The sequence below is a fragment of the Blennius ocellaris genome, assembly GCF_963422515.1.
Source record: "Blennius ocellaris genome assembly, chromosome: 2".
NCBI lineage: Eukaryota > Metazoa > Chordata > Actinopteri > Blenniiformes > Blenniidae > Blennius > Blennius ocellaris.
The window spans coordinates 25,092,880-25,108,422 of record NC_137651.1 but is presented as its reverse complement, the minus strand read 5'-3'; the positions used below and the strand labels follow the sequence as shown (position 1 = coordinate 25,108,422).

Sequence of the window (15,543 nt, the reverse complement as noted above, 5' to 3'; positions counted from 1 at the left end):
GTGATCGTCACTTTTCCGGAGCATGTTTGGTCCTCAAAATTAAAATTCAGCATCACGATTTTCTACTTCTTTTCTGTATCAATGTCTGGACAGTTTGCCATCATGTATAGAAAATGAATAATAATAAAGTTCTTCAGGATAAAGACAGCACCGGCCAGATAGGATGTTCATATTTAACACGCCCATATCTATATGATATGATGTTTTAGAACTTTTACATTTATTTCCTGTATTCTAAAGAATAAATGTAATGCCTAAACTTACTCGTTTTGTAACATAAATGAGGTTTATTTTTATGAGTTTAGGCAAAAAAAGCTTCTTCTCTGCCCCCTGTTGGTGGAAACGGGTATAACAGCTCCAGAGCAGGGAGGGGCTGGAGAGAAGCGGTTTAACAACTCTTCAAAGTTTATTTGGAAGATTAAGATGTCAGATCCGTGTGTGTGTGTGTGTGTGTGTGTGTGTGTGTGTGTGTGTGTGTGTGTGTGTGTGTGTGTGTGTGTGTGTGTGTGTGAGAGAGAGAGAGAGAGAGAGACAGTCACATCCGGATCATTACTTGTCACAATATCTCTTTGACGCAAGCTGTGTCGTGTGGGTTTAGCTCAGTATTTACTTCTGTAAACACCCATAAAGTGTGTCTCTCTTCATTCATGCATACTAACTGTTTTGTCCTTATTGAACTTTGGTGTATTGTACGATCTCTGCAGTTGTGCAATTGTGTTATAGTTTTTGTTTTATATAATGTTTAATGATGATGCTCTGATGGTTTCGATTATTTTCTGTTGTTTAATACACCATTGGACTGAGATGGCATTGTGCTTTATACCACTGCATCATCTGACACTTTGCTCTGGTGATGTGTTTAGTTTAGTTTATTTCGGACAAATTAAATCGTATTTTTAAATCGTATTATGCTGCTTCCTATTTTTATTGTAAGATATGTTGTCTTTGGTGTTTGAAAAAAATAAAAAAATAAAGGTTTTACTTTGTTCACTACACTCCAGGCCGTGTACGAAGTGATCCGGAAGTGTGTCTTGGCTTCCGGTCACGCATGCGCACACCACGCCTCCAGAGCGTTGTTGACAAACATCAGAGGAGGAGCTCTGCGGCGTAAGTACATCTTTGTTCTGGGTTGAAAATGATCCGCGGCGGCGGGATGTTGTCAGTGCAGCCGCTGCGTTTTCTCTGCGCCGTGTTTCTCAGGGAATGCTGATGATGGCTGCACGGAGGAAAGGAAAGTGCTTTGTTCTAAACATCTGTACAAACCGCTGGGCCAAGCGGGAGCGGAGCTAAGACTGTTAGCAGCGATGAGGGCTCTTGCTTCCGGTGAAGCTTTCACAATAAATTGCAGGCGCTGTATTACTTCACGTAAACCTGGCTCATTCTGATGTATTGAATCAATGATATAGAGTACTTGGTGGTCTGCACTTAAAGCCACTGACACAACTTATCTTCGTGTCGAACTTTGCATTTCATTGTCTCCCGGAATGCTTTAAGTTTGTTTTCTGAAACGAGTCGCTTCCGCTTTGCGCCTAAATGGCGCCGCTGTGACTCGGCTTCCCCCGCTAGCTTCCACCAACCTTCCTCTCACGTCCTCCCTGTTTTAAAGTGCAGATGCTCCGAGCTGTTTGTGTCTGGATAGATGTTCCTTCCTTCTTCCTTTCCCCCGAACTCATCACTTTGTTTTTATAGTCTGGCTGTAGGAGCGAGTGAAGGCGGTCTCCTCGTCCAACAGCTTCTCCAGAAATGAAAGGGTGAGAGTGGGGCTCGAACTACCACTCAAATACCATCCAAATACCATTCAAATACCACTCAAATACTACCCAACTACCACTCAAATATCACTCAAATACCATCCAAATATCACTCAACTACCACTCAAATATCACCCAACTACCACTTAACTACCACTCAAATACCATCCAAATATCACTCAACTACCACTCAAATACCACTAAAATATATCTCAAATAACACCCAACTACCACTCAAATATCACTCAACTACCACTCATATACCACCAAACTACCACTCAAATACCATCCAAACATCACTCAACTACCACTCAAATATCACTCAAATACCATCCAAATATCACTCAACTACCACTCAAATATCACTCAAATGCCACCCAACTACCACTTAACTAACACTCAAATATCACTCAAATACCATCCAAATATCACTGAACTACCACTCAAATATCACTAAAATGTCACTCAAATACCATCCAACTACCACTCAAATGCCACCCAACTACCACTTAACTACCACTCACATATCACTCAAATACCATCCAAATATCACTCAACTACCACTCAAATATCACTCAAATACCATCCAACTACCACTCAAATGCCACCCAACTACCACTTAACTACCACTCAAATGCCATCCAACTACCCCTCAAATACCATCCAACTACCACTCAAATGCCAACCAACTACCACTTAACTACCACTCAAATATCACTCAAATATCACTCAACTACCACTCAACTAATACTCAAATACCATCCAACTACCACTCAACTAATACTCAAATACCACTCAAATAACACTCAAATATAACTCAACTACCACTCAAATACCAGAGTAGCTGAGTATCAACACTATAACTAAGCTCTTTGTTTCTGTTCCTCAGCCAACAGAAAAGCCCAGAACCGGACGGGACTGTCTCTGTGAACGAGGAAGGTAAGAGAATCTAATTCATAAATACTTTCCTAATGCAACTGGTTTACCTGTCCTGCCTAACAAAAGCTCTGGCTCACACTTAAATCTAACAGTCAAATACTAAATGAACTACATCACGGCTTTTAATGTTCCCATACGTATCAATCATGGATTTTATTTGCGTGAAAATGTGTGAAATACACGATACAGCCCAGTAAAAGTACCTACACAGAAATACTCACGGACTCTGAAGCGCCTGTCGTGTAAATGGGGCTTCAGAGATGTTGGCGAAATTAAATTTAGAAAGTGCTCCTTTGCCCAGAAGGCCTTCATGTGTTTAAAAGTCACACAAACTGGAATTCTGGAATCTCCAGTTATCCAGAAAAGGCTCCACTTTTGTCGCTTTTAAAACACAGTACAAGACATGGCTGATTAACAACCACACTTGTGATCCTAAGGAATCTAATGCACTTTAATATATATATAGAAATAATATGGTATAAATAATATATATAAGGAAAACAATATATATAAAAAAATTAAACAGCCACTTTATATATGTCATTATATTATTATATTGTTTATTAATATTTGCACTACACGTTTTCGGAAAAGTTATATGATCGTCCTTGTCTTTGTTTTAGCACATTGCTATTCTATATTTTTTAATTGTTTTTCTATATTTGTGACCTCGTGTGGCTTTATGTGGGCCAACTGATGGAAGATTAGCCTTGTGCTAAATCCGGCATATTGCCGGTAACCTGGTGAAGAGATATGCACGTGCAAACAAACAATTGAAATGAAGTGTGTTACAATCCAACCAACCCGAACCTGCATGAGTTTGAAACTTTTATTCCACAAAGCTGAAAAAGTGTTTTATGTCTAGATTTCTGCTGCCGTTAAGTTGGATGTTTTGTTCATCCGGCGGTTGAAAGGTGGGAGTGACTTTGTTGTGGGGTGAGATCCGACCCTCCACTCACTGACTCCCCTGTTCTTTCAAGGGTCCGTCGCCACCGCGGAGGATCCTGCGGCCATCGCCACCATCCAGTCGGCCGCCACCTTCTCCGACCAGCCCATCAAGTATCTGTTCAAGACGGAGGGAGCAGGCGGGCAGGTGGGGCGCAGGGGGCTGGTCGTCTGAGTGTGTTCTACTTCGCTATAAGTAATTCCGTTTGGGTTTAATCAAAATTAGTACTTCATTTAAAAAAAAACAACAACAACAACAACAAAGAAATAAAACATTGACATTAAATAAAACGTTCCCAAATCTAAACACGTCAAATTTCAACGTCCTGCCGTTTTTACTGATGCTAAATAAAACCTTGTACGGTTCCTCTGCTGCACCGTTTCGACAAGTCTAATGATAGGTGTGACCGACGATGGGCTCTTGTTGTGTTGCAACAACTTGATTTGCCCGGGAGACATGGAATTTTCTGGAAACGTCTCTGGATTCACACGCGGGGCGAAGGCTGCGTGTAGATATTCTGTAAACAAGCCATACGGTCGCGTATTGAAATAATGACCTGATGTACTAAAGGGGTCGTGTTATCAAGCGTTTCTCCTCCTCCTGGTCGATCCAGAGACCTCGTAGTCAAAGTTTCCAGCTCCTTCTTGATTTCCCTCCATTGGAATATTGGATCATAGGAGCTGCATTCAGAATCTGCTGTGTCTGTGTGAGCTGGACTGGCTCCGCCCCCACAGAAGCCCATCTATGGGAAGAGGAGGAAGTACTTCCTCTCGTGGTGCCATGTGCCAGACTAGAGCTGCCTAATTGTGGGAGGAGTCAAAGGGGAGGAGCCAACCTTGATTGTGGTTGGACTCCGTGGTAACCAGCAGTGTGGGGGGGGGCGGGGTCTCCTTGTGCACTGCAGGTGACCTACAGGGTGATCCAGGTCTCTGATGGACAGCTGGAGGCTCAGAGCGATGGAGCTGCGGCCGTCAGCCTCGTCACGGGATTCCCTGCAACCACTCAGGCCGTCACGCAGGTGAGGACGACCCCATGTGCAGCGGCGCCACCTACTGGAACGTAGCGGGCCAGACACCTGAGCCGCTGCGGCTGACGACACATTCTGAACCGTGTTTGTTCATGAAGAACTCGCACTTCCTGTTTGTCTTCTTGCTAACCGTTGTGTGTGTGTGTGTGTGTGTGTGTGTGTGTGTGTGTGTGTGTGTGTGTGTGTGTGTGTCCTCAGGCGGTCTTCTCCCAGTCGGAGGCCCTGGAGGGCGACGCCAGCGCCGAGACGCAGTACACCTACTACCCCGCCACCATCGCGGACGCCACCACCGGCACCATGGTGACCACGGTGCAGGCGTCCGACACGCTGCTGGGCCAGACCACGCCCACAGGTACTGAAACGCACACACCTGGAGCCTGCGGGGGCGGGGCCTCGGCCGGCAGGCGTCCTGACGCTCGCCACGTGTCGTCCACAGGGCAGCTCTACGTCATGATGTCGCCGCAGGAGGTCCTGACGGGAACCAATCAGAGGACCATCGCCCCCCGCACCCAGCCGTATGTGGCGTGAGTACATGGCGCTCGGGGGGGGCCCCGTTTCCACGTCAACCGTTTTTCAAGAGAAAACGCCAAACTTTGGTTGTGTTTACATAAAACTCAATGCGGACTAGTGGAAGTTTGATTTGATTTCTCCTCTTTGCGGAGCCAAATGATGAAAACTTGTGACTTTTCACTTGAGACGTGGTGAACGGCGCCCCCCCCCGAGCTGCTCCCGTCCCTCTGCTCCTCCGGGCATCACTGACGGGATCTCCTGGATTTGTTTGTCTCCCAGGAAGCAGGAAGCCCCGCGCGCCTCCAGGGACGAGAAGCGGCGAGCCCAACACAACGAAGGTGAGCGCCCACACTCGCCCGCGGGCGTCCTCCTTTTTTTTTTGCGGCCGACAGTAACCGTCCTCCGTGTTTGACAGTGGAGCGCAGGCGCCGGGACAAGATCAACAACTGGATCGTGCAGCTTTCCAAGGCCATCCCGGACTGCAACGTGGACTACACCAAGACGGGACAGGTGAGCGCCGCTCCGGGTCTGGGCTGGAAGAGGAGACTTCCTGTCCCGCGCCTCATGGCGGTTTGTGTGCTGCGTCGCAGAGCAAAGGCGGGATCCTGTCCAAAGCCTGCGAGTACATCAAGGAGCTGCGGCAGAGCAACTCCAAGCTGGGGGACGACATCGGCACTCTGGACCGACTCCGGGTTGACAACCAGCTGCTGCGACAGGAGGTGGGCGCTGCGCCGTGTCCTCCCCCGAGCCACCAGGGGGCGCTCTGTTTCTGTCCAGACTTCCACACGCCAAGACAAAAGTTCCATCAAATGTCTCGAACTCTCACATAGTGCTTCAGATAAGTGCCGCCACAATCAGAGTCCAGTTTTAATCCTATTTTGTTGTGGAATTCTCTCATAATTTAATTAAAAACATTTTTTTTTTTCAAAAGCCAACAATAAACACACAGCATCAGGGAAAAAGAAGTAATTGGAAGTCAATTAAGAAAGACGTTTTTGTTTTTTGTACAAACTCACATTCATCAATTTTCTGTTCTTTTAATTTGATCTTATCCAGAACATCTCCCAAATTCACGGGACTCTTCTACGACCTAATGTCTTTCCTGGCTGAACATTTGGACCTAATCCGTGCAGCAGTTTTGACGTAATCTGGCGAACAGAGATACAGATAAATATACAGCGACATGGTGGGAAATAGTGATTCTCCTCCTGTGGCTGTTGCATTGTGGGTTTTCCTGCCAAAACTGCCCCCGACAGCACGGCCCCGTGGCCAATGCTCGTTTCTCTGATACCTCAGCTTGTGTGTCGGCGATGTGTCGTTTCCCCACTCCTCCTGAGAAAACGAAGAGTTTGATTGTTGTTTTTTTTTTTTTTTTAAACATTTTCACTATTTTGGTGATGGTTTGTTGGGATTGGCGCCTCATGTTGAACACCCCCCCCCCGTTCTCTCTTTCTCCACACCTCTGGTTCCTCCAGACACTCATCCTCTCTCCCCACTCTCCTCCGTGTCGCTCAGGTGGAAGACTGGAAGTCCAAGAACCAGATCCTGAGGAACCTTCTGCGACAGCACGGCATTGTGGGCTCTTCCAGCACGGACCCCCAGTGAGCGGCGGCTTTGAAAACCACCACCGGGGCCAAAAGAGGACTTGAAACGCTTCCAGATCCAGTGTGCATGACGCCGCAGACAAATAACCCAACCTTGAACTTGATATTCGAATGACACATCTTGATAAAAAAAAAAAAAGAAAATATTGCTCTCCCAGCTTTTTTTATTCTCATTTTGAATGATCCTTTGGTGAAAACGGAACAATCATAGAACGCCATGATGAAAAGAGAGGAAATCATCCAGTTCAGAAAGCTACTTCTGTCTTTGGTTCCTTTAAAGTCTGTGTAGAGCAAATAAATCTGTTTTTTAGTAAACATAAAAAAAAAAAAAAAGTAATCCATGATTCAAACCCCATTGACTCAAAGTCAAATCCCTAAACTCCTGAAAGGAGTCTTTGCCTTTCTGTGGCGATAATCCAGGAATCTGTCCTGTCATGAGATTATAAGTACGCGGTTTGAAGTGATGGCAGCTGGAGCTGCTCAGCAAACTGACCTCCATCGAACGTGATCTTCACGTGGAAGGAATGTGAACGGAGCTCACCTAGTATTCAGTATTCACTGTGTTCCTAGCGTGTAGAATGTATTTGGACACGTCGCGCTGATTCTGCTGTACACAGACTTTAACCTCTGCTCTCCTGTCTTACCCATTCCTGTTCTCGTCATCTTCTCCACACTTTTTGTTTTGTTTTTGTTTTTTGACGTTTCACGACGCCTCGCTGGGGACGATACTTACATTGCAACAATGGAACTAACCAGAGTGAACGGGGCGGGAAGCATCGCATTGTAGTCAGGCTGTGTTTGTCTTTGTAATAAAAATTATACTGTATGTCATCAACCACCACCAGTTGTGTTCATTTTTGGTGTGTGTGTGTGTGTGCGTGGAGCCCTCACTGTCTGTGTCTGACAGTTGGAGTACAGACTTCTGACCACTATGGCACTATACCATCCTGGAAGGGCTGCAGGCCCTGGAACCGTGGACCAGCATCTGCACAACGGTTCTGACAGCGACCCTGTCTTTTGGGATTTCTTCATCTTTCCACCTGTTAGTCCAGCAGTAACGGTGAAACTAATTCAGCAGCAGTACTGGTCGGGGTGATGGCACTTGGAGTTACGTCGTATGTTCCCCAGTTTGTTTGTTTTTGTCAGTGTACAGTATATTTACACATTACATTACATTACACCCCCCAGAAGAGCAGATCTCGTCTGGTCTTTTAGTTTGAAAGAAATTGAAAGCGGAAGTCTTTTATTTCAAAGGGCATCACCGGAAGCTCCTAGTTTATCCTCTGACTGGACGTTTCTCTCCGACTCACTGTGGGTTTTTTTTTAAGATTTCAAACTACTACGGGACGACCAGCAGCCTCTCCGATGATCTGCATCCTGCTGGTGGCCGGCCACGGCACCGTGTTGGAGGCACAGATCAAGGTGAGTGAGCCCGGGGCAAAGTTCACCTCTGCCACCAGACTGCACCGAGGAACCGGGCACTTCACCGCTCCGACGCCCGTGCCCCGGCACTCATACCCGTTAGACTATCGCGAACCATATTTACACGTGTAAAACAACCAGATGTGACTTTCGGCTGAGGTAGAAACTACACACCCGCCTTTTAATTTCCGTAAACGTGTTAATTTGTAACCATTTGGTAATATTTAGCGCCCTCTGCCGACCAGCGGAGGAACTTGTAGGCTAATACCTGAGAAAAGAGTGTTTTTGTAAATTTTGAAGCTTTGTGTTAATTCATAATGATGCTGATTTTTTTTTTTTTTTTTTTACGACAGGACACCAAATCTAAATGTTAATAACTGAACACTTTTGCAGAAAACGAGGGTAAGATAACGCAGTAAGCATTTTTCATGAGGTTTGGCACAGAAGTAAACAAAGGGGGCGTGTCCAGAATCCACGCGTGGTCCTGCGATTGTGAAACGTCAACAAGTGTTCCGCGGATGAATTTGAACTTACACCAGTCGGGCCTGGGGGAGAGATTCCATCCCATTCAACATCCACCCATGGATGGATCATAGTTGTGGCCACCATTTAACCTCAAATGAATATTTTGGGACTGTGTGTCTGGAGAAAACTCAGGGGGGAACATGCAAACTCCACACAGAAAAGCCCCTCTCAGAGTGCGGTGTTGTGTTTCGAAAAGACCACCTTCATATGAATCCTTCTGAGGTTTCCTCTCTTCCTTCCCCCAAGAATGACGACACAGGACTATACAGCCACCTGACCGGGGTCCCGAAGGCTCTGCTCCCCGGCACCGGGGGCAAGAAGATCCTTGACTTTTGGTGGGAAACCGTAAACATGTACGTATGGCTGAAACAAACACAACGGTGAATTGTGATTACTTAAATTTTTAAAAATCCAAAAAGCAGCTCACCGTGACGCAAACCAAACCTGAAGGAGCATCTCCAGGAGTCGGTCTGTCCAATTTACCATTGTGGGGAAGAGGCAGAATCATGATTTGGGCTCTGATTAACAAACCTGCACAGTCCTCCATAGTCCCCAATACTTTCTTGTTCGGTGAAATTCCATGTGCCAGCATGAGGGGGATTAGAGTACGTTACTGTCTAAAGGTCGGCGTTAAAGTTAGCAGGAACTGTCGGAGGGTACCTCCATATCGTCGACAAAAAATCCCAAAAGTGCAACACATCCATAGGTTGGTCGTCGTCTGTTCTGCCACGGGGTAAAGCCGCATCGCAAAGATCAATCGTGATGCATGGATGAGTGTTCCTCCACAGTCCGCAGTCAATCTTATTTTTTCTGATTTGACCTGTGGTTCTCTGCAGGAGGCAGCTCTTCACAGAAGTGTACCTGGTGACGAACGCAGACAAGTGAGTCGTCGGATCGTCGTTCTGCTCGGCCGCCGTTTCCTTTCTCTGCAGTCCAACCGGCTTCGCTCTGTTTGCGTGTCTGTGCCGGAGCAGGTATAAGCATTACGAGCGCTGGGCCACGGCCAACGACTTCCCCGTGGAGAACGTGGTGAACGACGGCAGCACCACGCTGGAGAACCGTCTGGGCGCCGTGGCCGACCTGGAGCTGGTCATACGGAGCCGCGGGCTGCAGGACGACATCATGGTGGTACGACGGGGCCGGCTCGCCCAAAGGTTGGTCTTGTCGCCGTCGTCCTGTCGGCCTGAACTCCTGCTGTGTGCTGGCAGATCGCAGGAGACATGCTGTGTGCCGACCAAAACTTTGACGTCGCCCAAGTGATCCGATTCTTCCGCTCAAAGGTAAACGAGTCCTCGTTGTTGTAGAAAATCTAAGATCTCTTTGATTTTCGGGCCTACGTACTCACTGATAATTACCCCATCTGCCAGGTCACTGCCACCCTAGGCCGGTTACATTGTTAGATTTGAGCCCCTTAATCAATGTTGTTTTTGCTGGCGGTGCCAGAAACAGGCCTTGGAGGATGAGATTACAAGGGAGCGACTTTATATACAATAGAGAAGAGTGTGTAAGGGGGGGATGGTCAGAATGTGCATGCCTGTGTGTGTGTGAGGATGTTTTGTGGAATGTGTCTTTGTCTGTCAGGTGTGGGAGCGCTCCAGCTTTACGTCTGAATAAATTCCACTCTTAGCATCTCACCCTGTGTCTCACTTCATCTTTCCAAACCTCCGGCCGTCACTGAAGAGCAGAAATTATCCACTACAAAATGGCGTCACGAACAGGATCTCGCTCTTAAGATTTTATTCCTAATTATTAAGTAGTAATTAAAATTTCTTCTGTTTGTTCTTTTAACTAAACCTGCTGATTGAGGCTGTTTAACTATAATGTCATTGCATTTTATCCATTATCATTAACAATGTGTCTTTCATTTGTTTTGTTAGATCAAATCTACAAAGATGCAGCAAGTCACACCAGTCCGGTTTCCTATGAATCTACTGTTAGCGTGCATGTAGTCATTAAAAGGAAACTTATCTTTGTGCCTGGACAAACCGTGCTTTTTTTCTGTTCTGAAGTTCTGCGGTCTGATGAAACACAAATTCAGATGATAATGATGATGATGATGAAGGTGTCGCTCTGCGTGTGTCCAGCCTGGAGAGCTGATCATCTACTACCAGCTGGAGGAGAGCGAGAGCAGCAGCAGCCGGGGCATGGTGGAGGTTTGCCCCGACACTCACAGGTGATGCCCCCACCACCACCGCATGACGCCGCCGCGCTCCGCCCGCCTCCTCACAGCGCTCCTTCTCTGATCCAGGATCAGTCGCTTCCTGGAGAAACCGCAGCCGGACCTGACGGCGTCCCGGCTGGCCAGCGTGGTGTTTTACTGCATCCGGAGGGAAACGCTGCCCCGCATGTGCGACTACCTGAGCCTGCAGCCCCGGGCCAACGACAGGAGCTTCGGACGCTTCTGGGTGAGGAAAGCTTTTAAACGTCTGGCTGGACTGGGAGTTGGTTGAAAGGCCGGTGGGAAACACTGGATCTGTGTTGTTTGTTTACCAAATGAAGAATGCGATTGTTGGAAAACTGAAAGCAGAGAAGGAAAAAAAAGTCCAGCCACATTCGCCGCTGTGCTTCTTCTTTCGGCAAAGCCAAATAGTGTGGACCCATACTTGCACCCGAAAACACACTTTCTCCAGAGAAGAGGCTGCGTGCGCTACTTGGTACATTCGTGGGCGTGTCTTGTTTTGGTTTCTCCGTATGTCAATGTTCCGGGAGGCGGGGCTTCTCCAGCTCTGTGCCGCGTCAGCACGGTGGTGCCTCGTCAGCACGGTGGTGCCGCGTCAGCACGGTGGTGCCGCGTCAGCACGGTGGTGCCCCGTAATCAAATTGAATCAAGGTGTTGAGCTCCCCCACCAGTTAGAACAGAGAAAGATCGCTGTGAACTCAAGCTTGCGGGAATCAATGAAAAAAACCCACTTTGGGGATGTATATGAACCCCAAATAGCACTTTTATGATGTTTAAAGCACAGAAAAGTGGATTTAGTATAATATGGGACCTTTAAGAATGGGAGGTCACTCAAGTTCACCTGCTTGTGAAGGCAGGTGAACGGATACTTTTGGCGATGTGGCGTATGTATGCATGTTGGTGCACACCAGACGAGAAGTGACCAGTGGACGTGTCCTCTTCTCTTCAGGAGTGGCTCATCAATGAGCAGCAGCAGGACGTGTTTGGTATGAAGCTTCCCACCGGCTTCCAGCTCATCGGACAAGTGGTTGGTGTTTTTTTTTTTTTTTAAAGCATTAAATACATTTTACCGACAGATTACTGTTTGTACTCTGGAAGTGAAATATACCGTATGTCAGAAATGGCACCTGGTACACGTTTATCATATCTCATGGCCTTTGTAAGTTTGTACACGAAAATCTTCACTGGATTTAACGGGAAGCTGCTTCACGGAGAGAAGATTTTAAACCAGTCAAACATAAATCTCCAATCTGACCTGCCAGACCAAGCAAATAGTCAACAAGAAAACCTAGACAATTTGAAAGAATTTCTTACTAGTAGCAGACACAACAGCCACACCGAACTGAGAAAACAAAATACCTCGTTGCTTGAAAACTCGCCTCAAAGCCAATTGTAAAAAAATATCCATAATGCAGCAGCTGGAGGAGACGCTTTATCATTACTTGTGAAAATACAGACATTTTCATGTCTTGTACTCTGCGCCACAGCAACGAAAAATAATTTAAAATGTGAAGGTTATTTCCCTGCTGCGGCCCAATCAAGATGAAAATGACACGTACAGTATGTGACCCGTCTGTTCCAGCGTCCACTGTGATAAGATAATGGTCTGCGACTCGTCCTGTGTGTCGTTTCTCCCCATGGATGGGCTGATTGACGGTCCTGGACGGAGAGAATCAGCCTCCGTGTTTGTTTGCCGTCTCCTCAGGGTCTCTCCGACTACACCAGGTGGCTCACCCACTACTCCAGCAAGCAGCAGAACAAGCCCGCCAAGCCCATCACGTGCCGCTCCTACGCCAGGTCGCCCCCCCCCCCACCCACATCACTACCCACAATCCTTTTCGCTGCGGCTCCACGGCCACGTTCGGGACTGACCTGAGGTCTGTGTTTGACTCGCAGGGTGGGCTTGATGGGAAACCCCTCGGACGGCTTCCACGGGAAAACCATCGCCATGTCCATCTCCAACTTCTGGGCTGAGGTCACGCTGGTGGACAGCCAGACTTTGGTAACACACACACACACACACACACACACACACACACACACACACACACACACACACACACACTGCTGAGGTGTTAGGGTGCGTGGCGCCGAGCTGAGGCTGGTGGCTTGTCTGGATCTGCAGGTCCTCGTGCCTCACCCTCTGAACGACCCCACAGAGTTCGGCAGCCTGCAGGATCTGTTCTGCATCAGCAGGAAGGAAGGGTGAGCTCAGAGCCGCCGCGCCGCCGCGCCGGCATCCACAGTGGGAAGCCTTCACATCTCCCCCGTATCTCCGCAGGTATCTGGGAGGCCTGCGGCTGCTGCAGGCCACGTGTAAGAAGTTCTACCAGTTCTGCTCCAAACAGGGGTGAGATCTCACCCCCCCCATCACTGATTAAATCTACAATTAGAATAGATCCGGACACACGTTGGTTTAAAATAATGATAGATCATAAGTGTGAATTCAGTATCAGAGTAGCCAGATTCTTAGTTTATCTGCTGGAACGGTTTCTGCACACGTTGAACTCTGAACACGTCCGTCTGATAAGAGTTTACTAGTTACCGTCTTTTCTAGATCAGGAGGGTCCAACCCCGCTCCGGTCCTGCAGGTTTTCGCTCCTCCCTGCTTCAGCATACCCGAATCTAATGATGGCGTCATCACCGAGCCCCTCATTGCAATCAGGTGTGCTGCAACTGGGAGGAGCTAAACCCTCTGGGACCGGGGTTGGACCCTTCTCATCTCGATTCTAAGTCTCACTTGTCAACAAGTCCATCGTGCAGAAGAAAAAAAAACACATGTTGTAAAAAAACATACATACATTACAATAACGGTACTGCTTTTCTCCAATGCTGTCTTTTTTTTTTTTTTTTGATGCATGTTTTATCATTTTTGGAGACATTTTTCTTGCTGTCAGTCAAATACAGCAGTAATGGAGACATCTAGTGGTCATAGCTGGTATTTACTGTCTATTTTTGTCTGCGTCGCTTCATTTTGTCAGACCAACCAATTAAAAGTAAGCGACTTATAGTCCTGACAATACAAGACTGAGATGAACTTTCCTGTTGATGATTACAAGCTGCCCATGCAGCCCCAAACCATGATGCTCCCTCCACCCTGCCTCACTGTTCCCTGTTTGTTGACAGCTTCACATCTTAACGGTATAACTCTTGAGTTGACGTATAAATATAGTTTTTGGTGTATTTTTTTTTAGTCTTTTTTTTCCCGGTATGTTTTGGGAGCAGTTTGCCGAGTCACAGCTCTGTGAAACGTTTTGGGTTCTCTTGTAGCATCGCTTTGACGAAGCAGAACTTCACACTCAAGTACGACACAAACATCCCCCGACAAGTGGTGAGGAGCGTCCCTGTTGGACAGTGTTGGAATGTGACGGACGCACTCGGCTTGAACGTGGCTATTTTTTCTGTTTTCTGCAGGGTCTGGCTGGAAGCAGGTAAATACATCCTATTTAAAACTCTCTGTCCGTTGATCGCTGCTCGTGTTGATTGGTGGATGTTCTGGGCGTCAGTGCGATCGTCTCGGCGACCCTGAAGTGTCTCATGAAGTTCTACAACATCACAGACAATGTGAGGACATTTATTTATTTATTTATTCTTAATTTCAATCTACCATTAAAGCCGACAGTCACATGTTGTTTTTTTTCTTCTCCTTTTTGCCACATTTGTAGGATCTGCCCAAACCGATCCGAGCCAACTTCATCCTGAACGTGGAGACGGACGAGCTGTTCATCACGGCGGGGCTGCAGGACCGAGTGGTGCAGGTCTACCAAGGCCTGGTCTACATGGACTTCAGCAAGACGCTCATGGACCAGCAGGGCTACGGTACTATTTAAAACCATCCACTGCGCTGACAATTATATGCAAAAGGTGGGTTTATGCGCTCCGTTTCTGAATAACATCGAGCGCAAGAAGCAATAAAGGAAAATCCCCTGTGTTCCCTTAAAAGAGCGTTTTAAATTAGTTTAATTTGAATTGATCCCAATTATTCTGTATTCAGTTTTGAGATTTCATTTTTGGACGGTGCCACATTGGAAAAAAATAAGTTGACTGTTTTTTTTATTATTTTTTTAAATTTTGTTTGTCTGTTAGTTTGTTTTGTTTTGTTGCCTCGTGTATTTGTAGTATAATATTAATGCCAATGCTGACGTCAAAGCAGAGGAGATGAAGGAGATTCACTCAGCAGAAATGATTAGAGCTCCGAAATGAAGTCAATTAGAATCCTAAACCTGCTTTTAATACCAGTTCGGTGTGTGTGTGTGTGTGTGTGTGTGTGTGTGTGTGTGTGTGTGTGTGTGTGTGTGTGTGTGTGTGTGTGTGTGTGTGTGTGTGTGTGTGTGTGTGTGTGTGTGTGTGTGTGTGTGTGTGTGTGTGTGTGTGTGTGTGTGTGTGTGTGTGTGTTTTTTCTTTTCTCCTCTCAGGTCATTATGTTTCATTGGACATGAGTGACCTGCCAACGTTCTGGCTCGCTTACCTGAGTGACCCCAGCGACTCGGGTCGCATCCACAGCAACATCCGACAGCGCTGGCTGAGTGGTACGCTCAGACGTCACGGAGCAATTAACACTCCTCTCTGTTGGAGATGTCGTAAAAAAAAAACAACAAACGTTAACCTTTAGCTCCATGGACGGCGACCCGATGGCTGAT

The 15,543-nt window shown here is 46.9% G+C and overlaps 2 protein-coding genes across 2 annotated transcripts in view; both read left to right on the top strand.

Moving 5' to 3' along the window:
- Positions 1 to 1,060: 1,060 nt before the first annotated feature.
- Positions 1,061 to 7,618, top strand: usf1 (upstream transcription factor 1). The gene is made up of 11 exons (XM_080503728.1): positions 1,061 to 1,107; positions 1,690 to 1,751; positions 2,641 to 2,690; positions 3,671 to 3,783; positions 4,541 to 4,654; positions 4,862 to 5,015; positions 5,100 to 5,187; positions 5,453 to 5,511; positions 5,589 to 5,683; positions 5,764 to 5,892; positions 6,689 to 7,618. The coding sequence occupies exons 2-11, from the start codon at positions 1,744 to 1,746 to the stop codon at positions 6,776 to 6,778; spliced, it is 900 nt and encodes a 299-aa protein (XP_080359854.1). The 5' UTR covers positions 1,061 to 1,107; positions 1,690 to 1,743; the 3' UTR covers positions 6,779 to 7,618.
- A 457-nt stretch (positions 7,619 to 8,075) lies between these two features.
- gkup (glucuronokinase with putative uridyl pyrophosphorylase) overlaps positions 8,076 to 15,543 on the top strand; it is a 10,508-nt gene continuing 3,040 nt past the window's right edge. The window contains exons 1-17 of the mRNA XM_080502954.1: positions 8,076 to 8,199; positions 8,971 to 9,077; positions 9,561 to 9,605; positions 9,699 to 9,852; positions 9,933 to 10,004; positions 10,809 to 10,897; positions 10,973 to 11,129; positions 11,853 to 11,930; positions 12,609 to 12,700; positions 12,800 to 12,905; positions 13,029 to 13,108; positions 13,185 to 13,253; positions 14,174 to 14,234; positions 14,318 to 14,334; positions 14,410 to 14,467; positions 14,569 to 14,722; positions 15,319 to 15,432. Coding sequence (XP_080359080.1) covers positions 8,143 to 8,199; positions 8,971 to 9,077; positions 9,561 to 9,605; positions 9,699 to 9,852; positions 9,933 to 10,004; positions 10,809 to 10,897; positions 10,973 to 11,129; positions 11,853 to 11,930; positions 12,609 to 12,700; positions 12,800 to 12,905; positions 13,029 to 13,108; positions 13,185 to 13,253; positions 14,174 to 14,234; positions 14,318 to 14,334; positions 14,410 to 14,467; positions 14,569 to 14,722; positions 15,319 to 15,432 — 1,510 coding nt within the window. The 5' untranslated portion in view covers positions 8,076 to 8,142. The remainder of the gene's footprint in view (positions 8,200 to 8,970; positions 9,078 to 9,560; positions 9,606 to 9,698; positions 9,853 to 9,932; positions 10,005 to 10,808; positions 10,898 to 10,972; positions 11,130 to 11,852; positions 11,931 to 12,608; positions 12,701 to 12,799; positions 12,906 to 13,028; positions 13,109 to 13,184; positions 13,254 to 14,173; positions 14,235 to 14,317; positions 14,335 to 14,409; positions 14,468 to 14,568; positions 14,723 to 15,318; positions 15,433 to 15,543) is intronic.

What these genes read in the sequence shown, in the direction of transcription:
- usf1 (XM_080503728.1), top strand. An exon ending in CGCACCCAGCCGTATGTGGC is followed by an intron (nt 5,188 to 5,452) that starts GTGAGTACATGG and finishes TTTGTCTCCCAG; the next exon opens with GAAGCAGGAAGCCCCGCGCG. An exon ending in GCGAGCCCAACACAACGAAG is followed by an intron (nt 5,512 to 5,588) that starts GTGAGCGCCCAC and finishes CGTGTTTGACAG; the next exon opens with TGGAGCGCAGGCGCCGGGAC.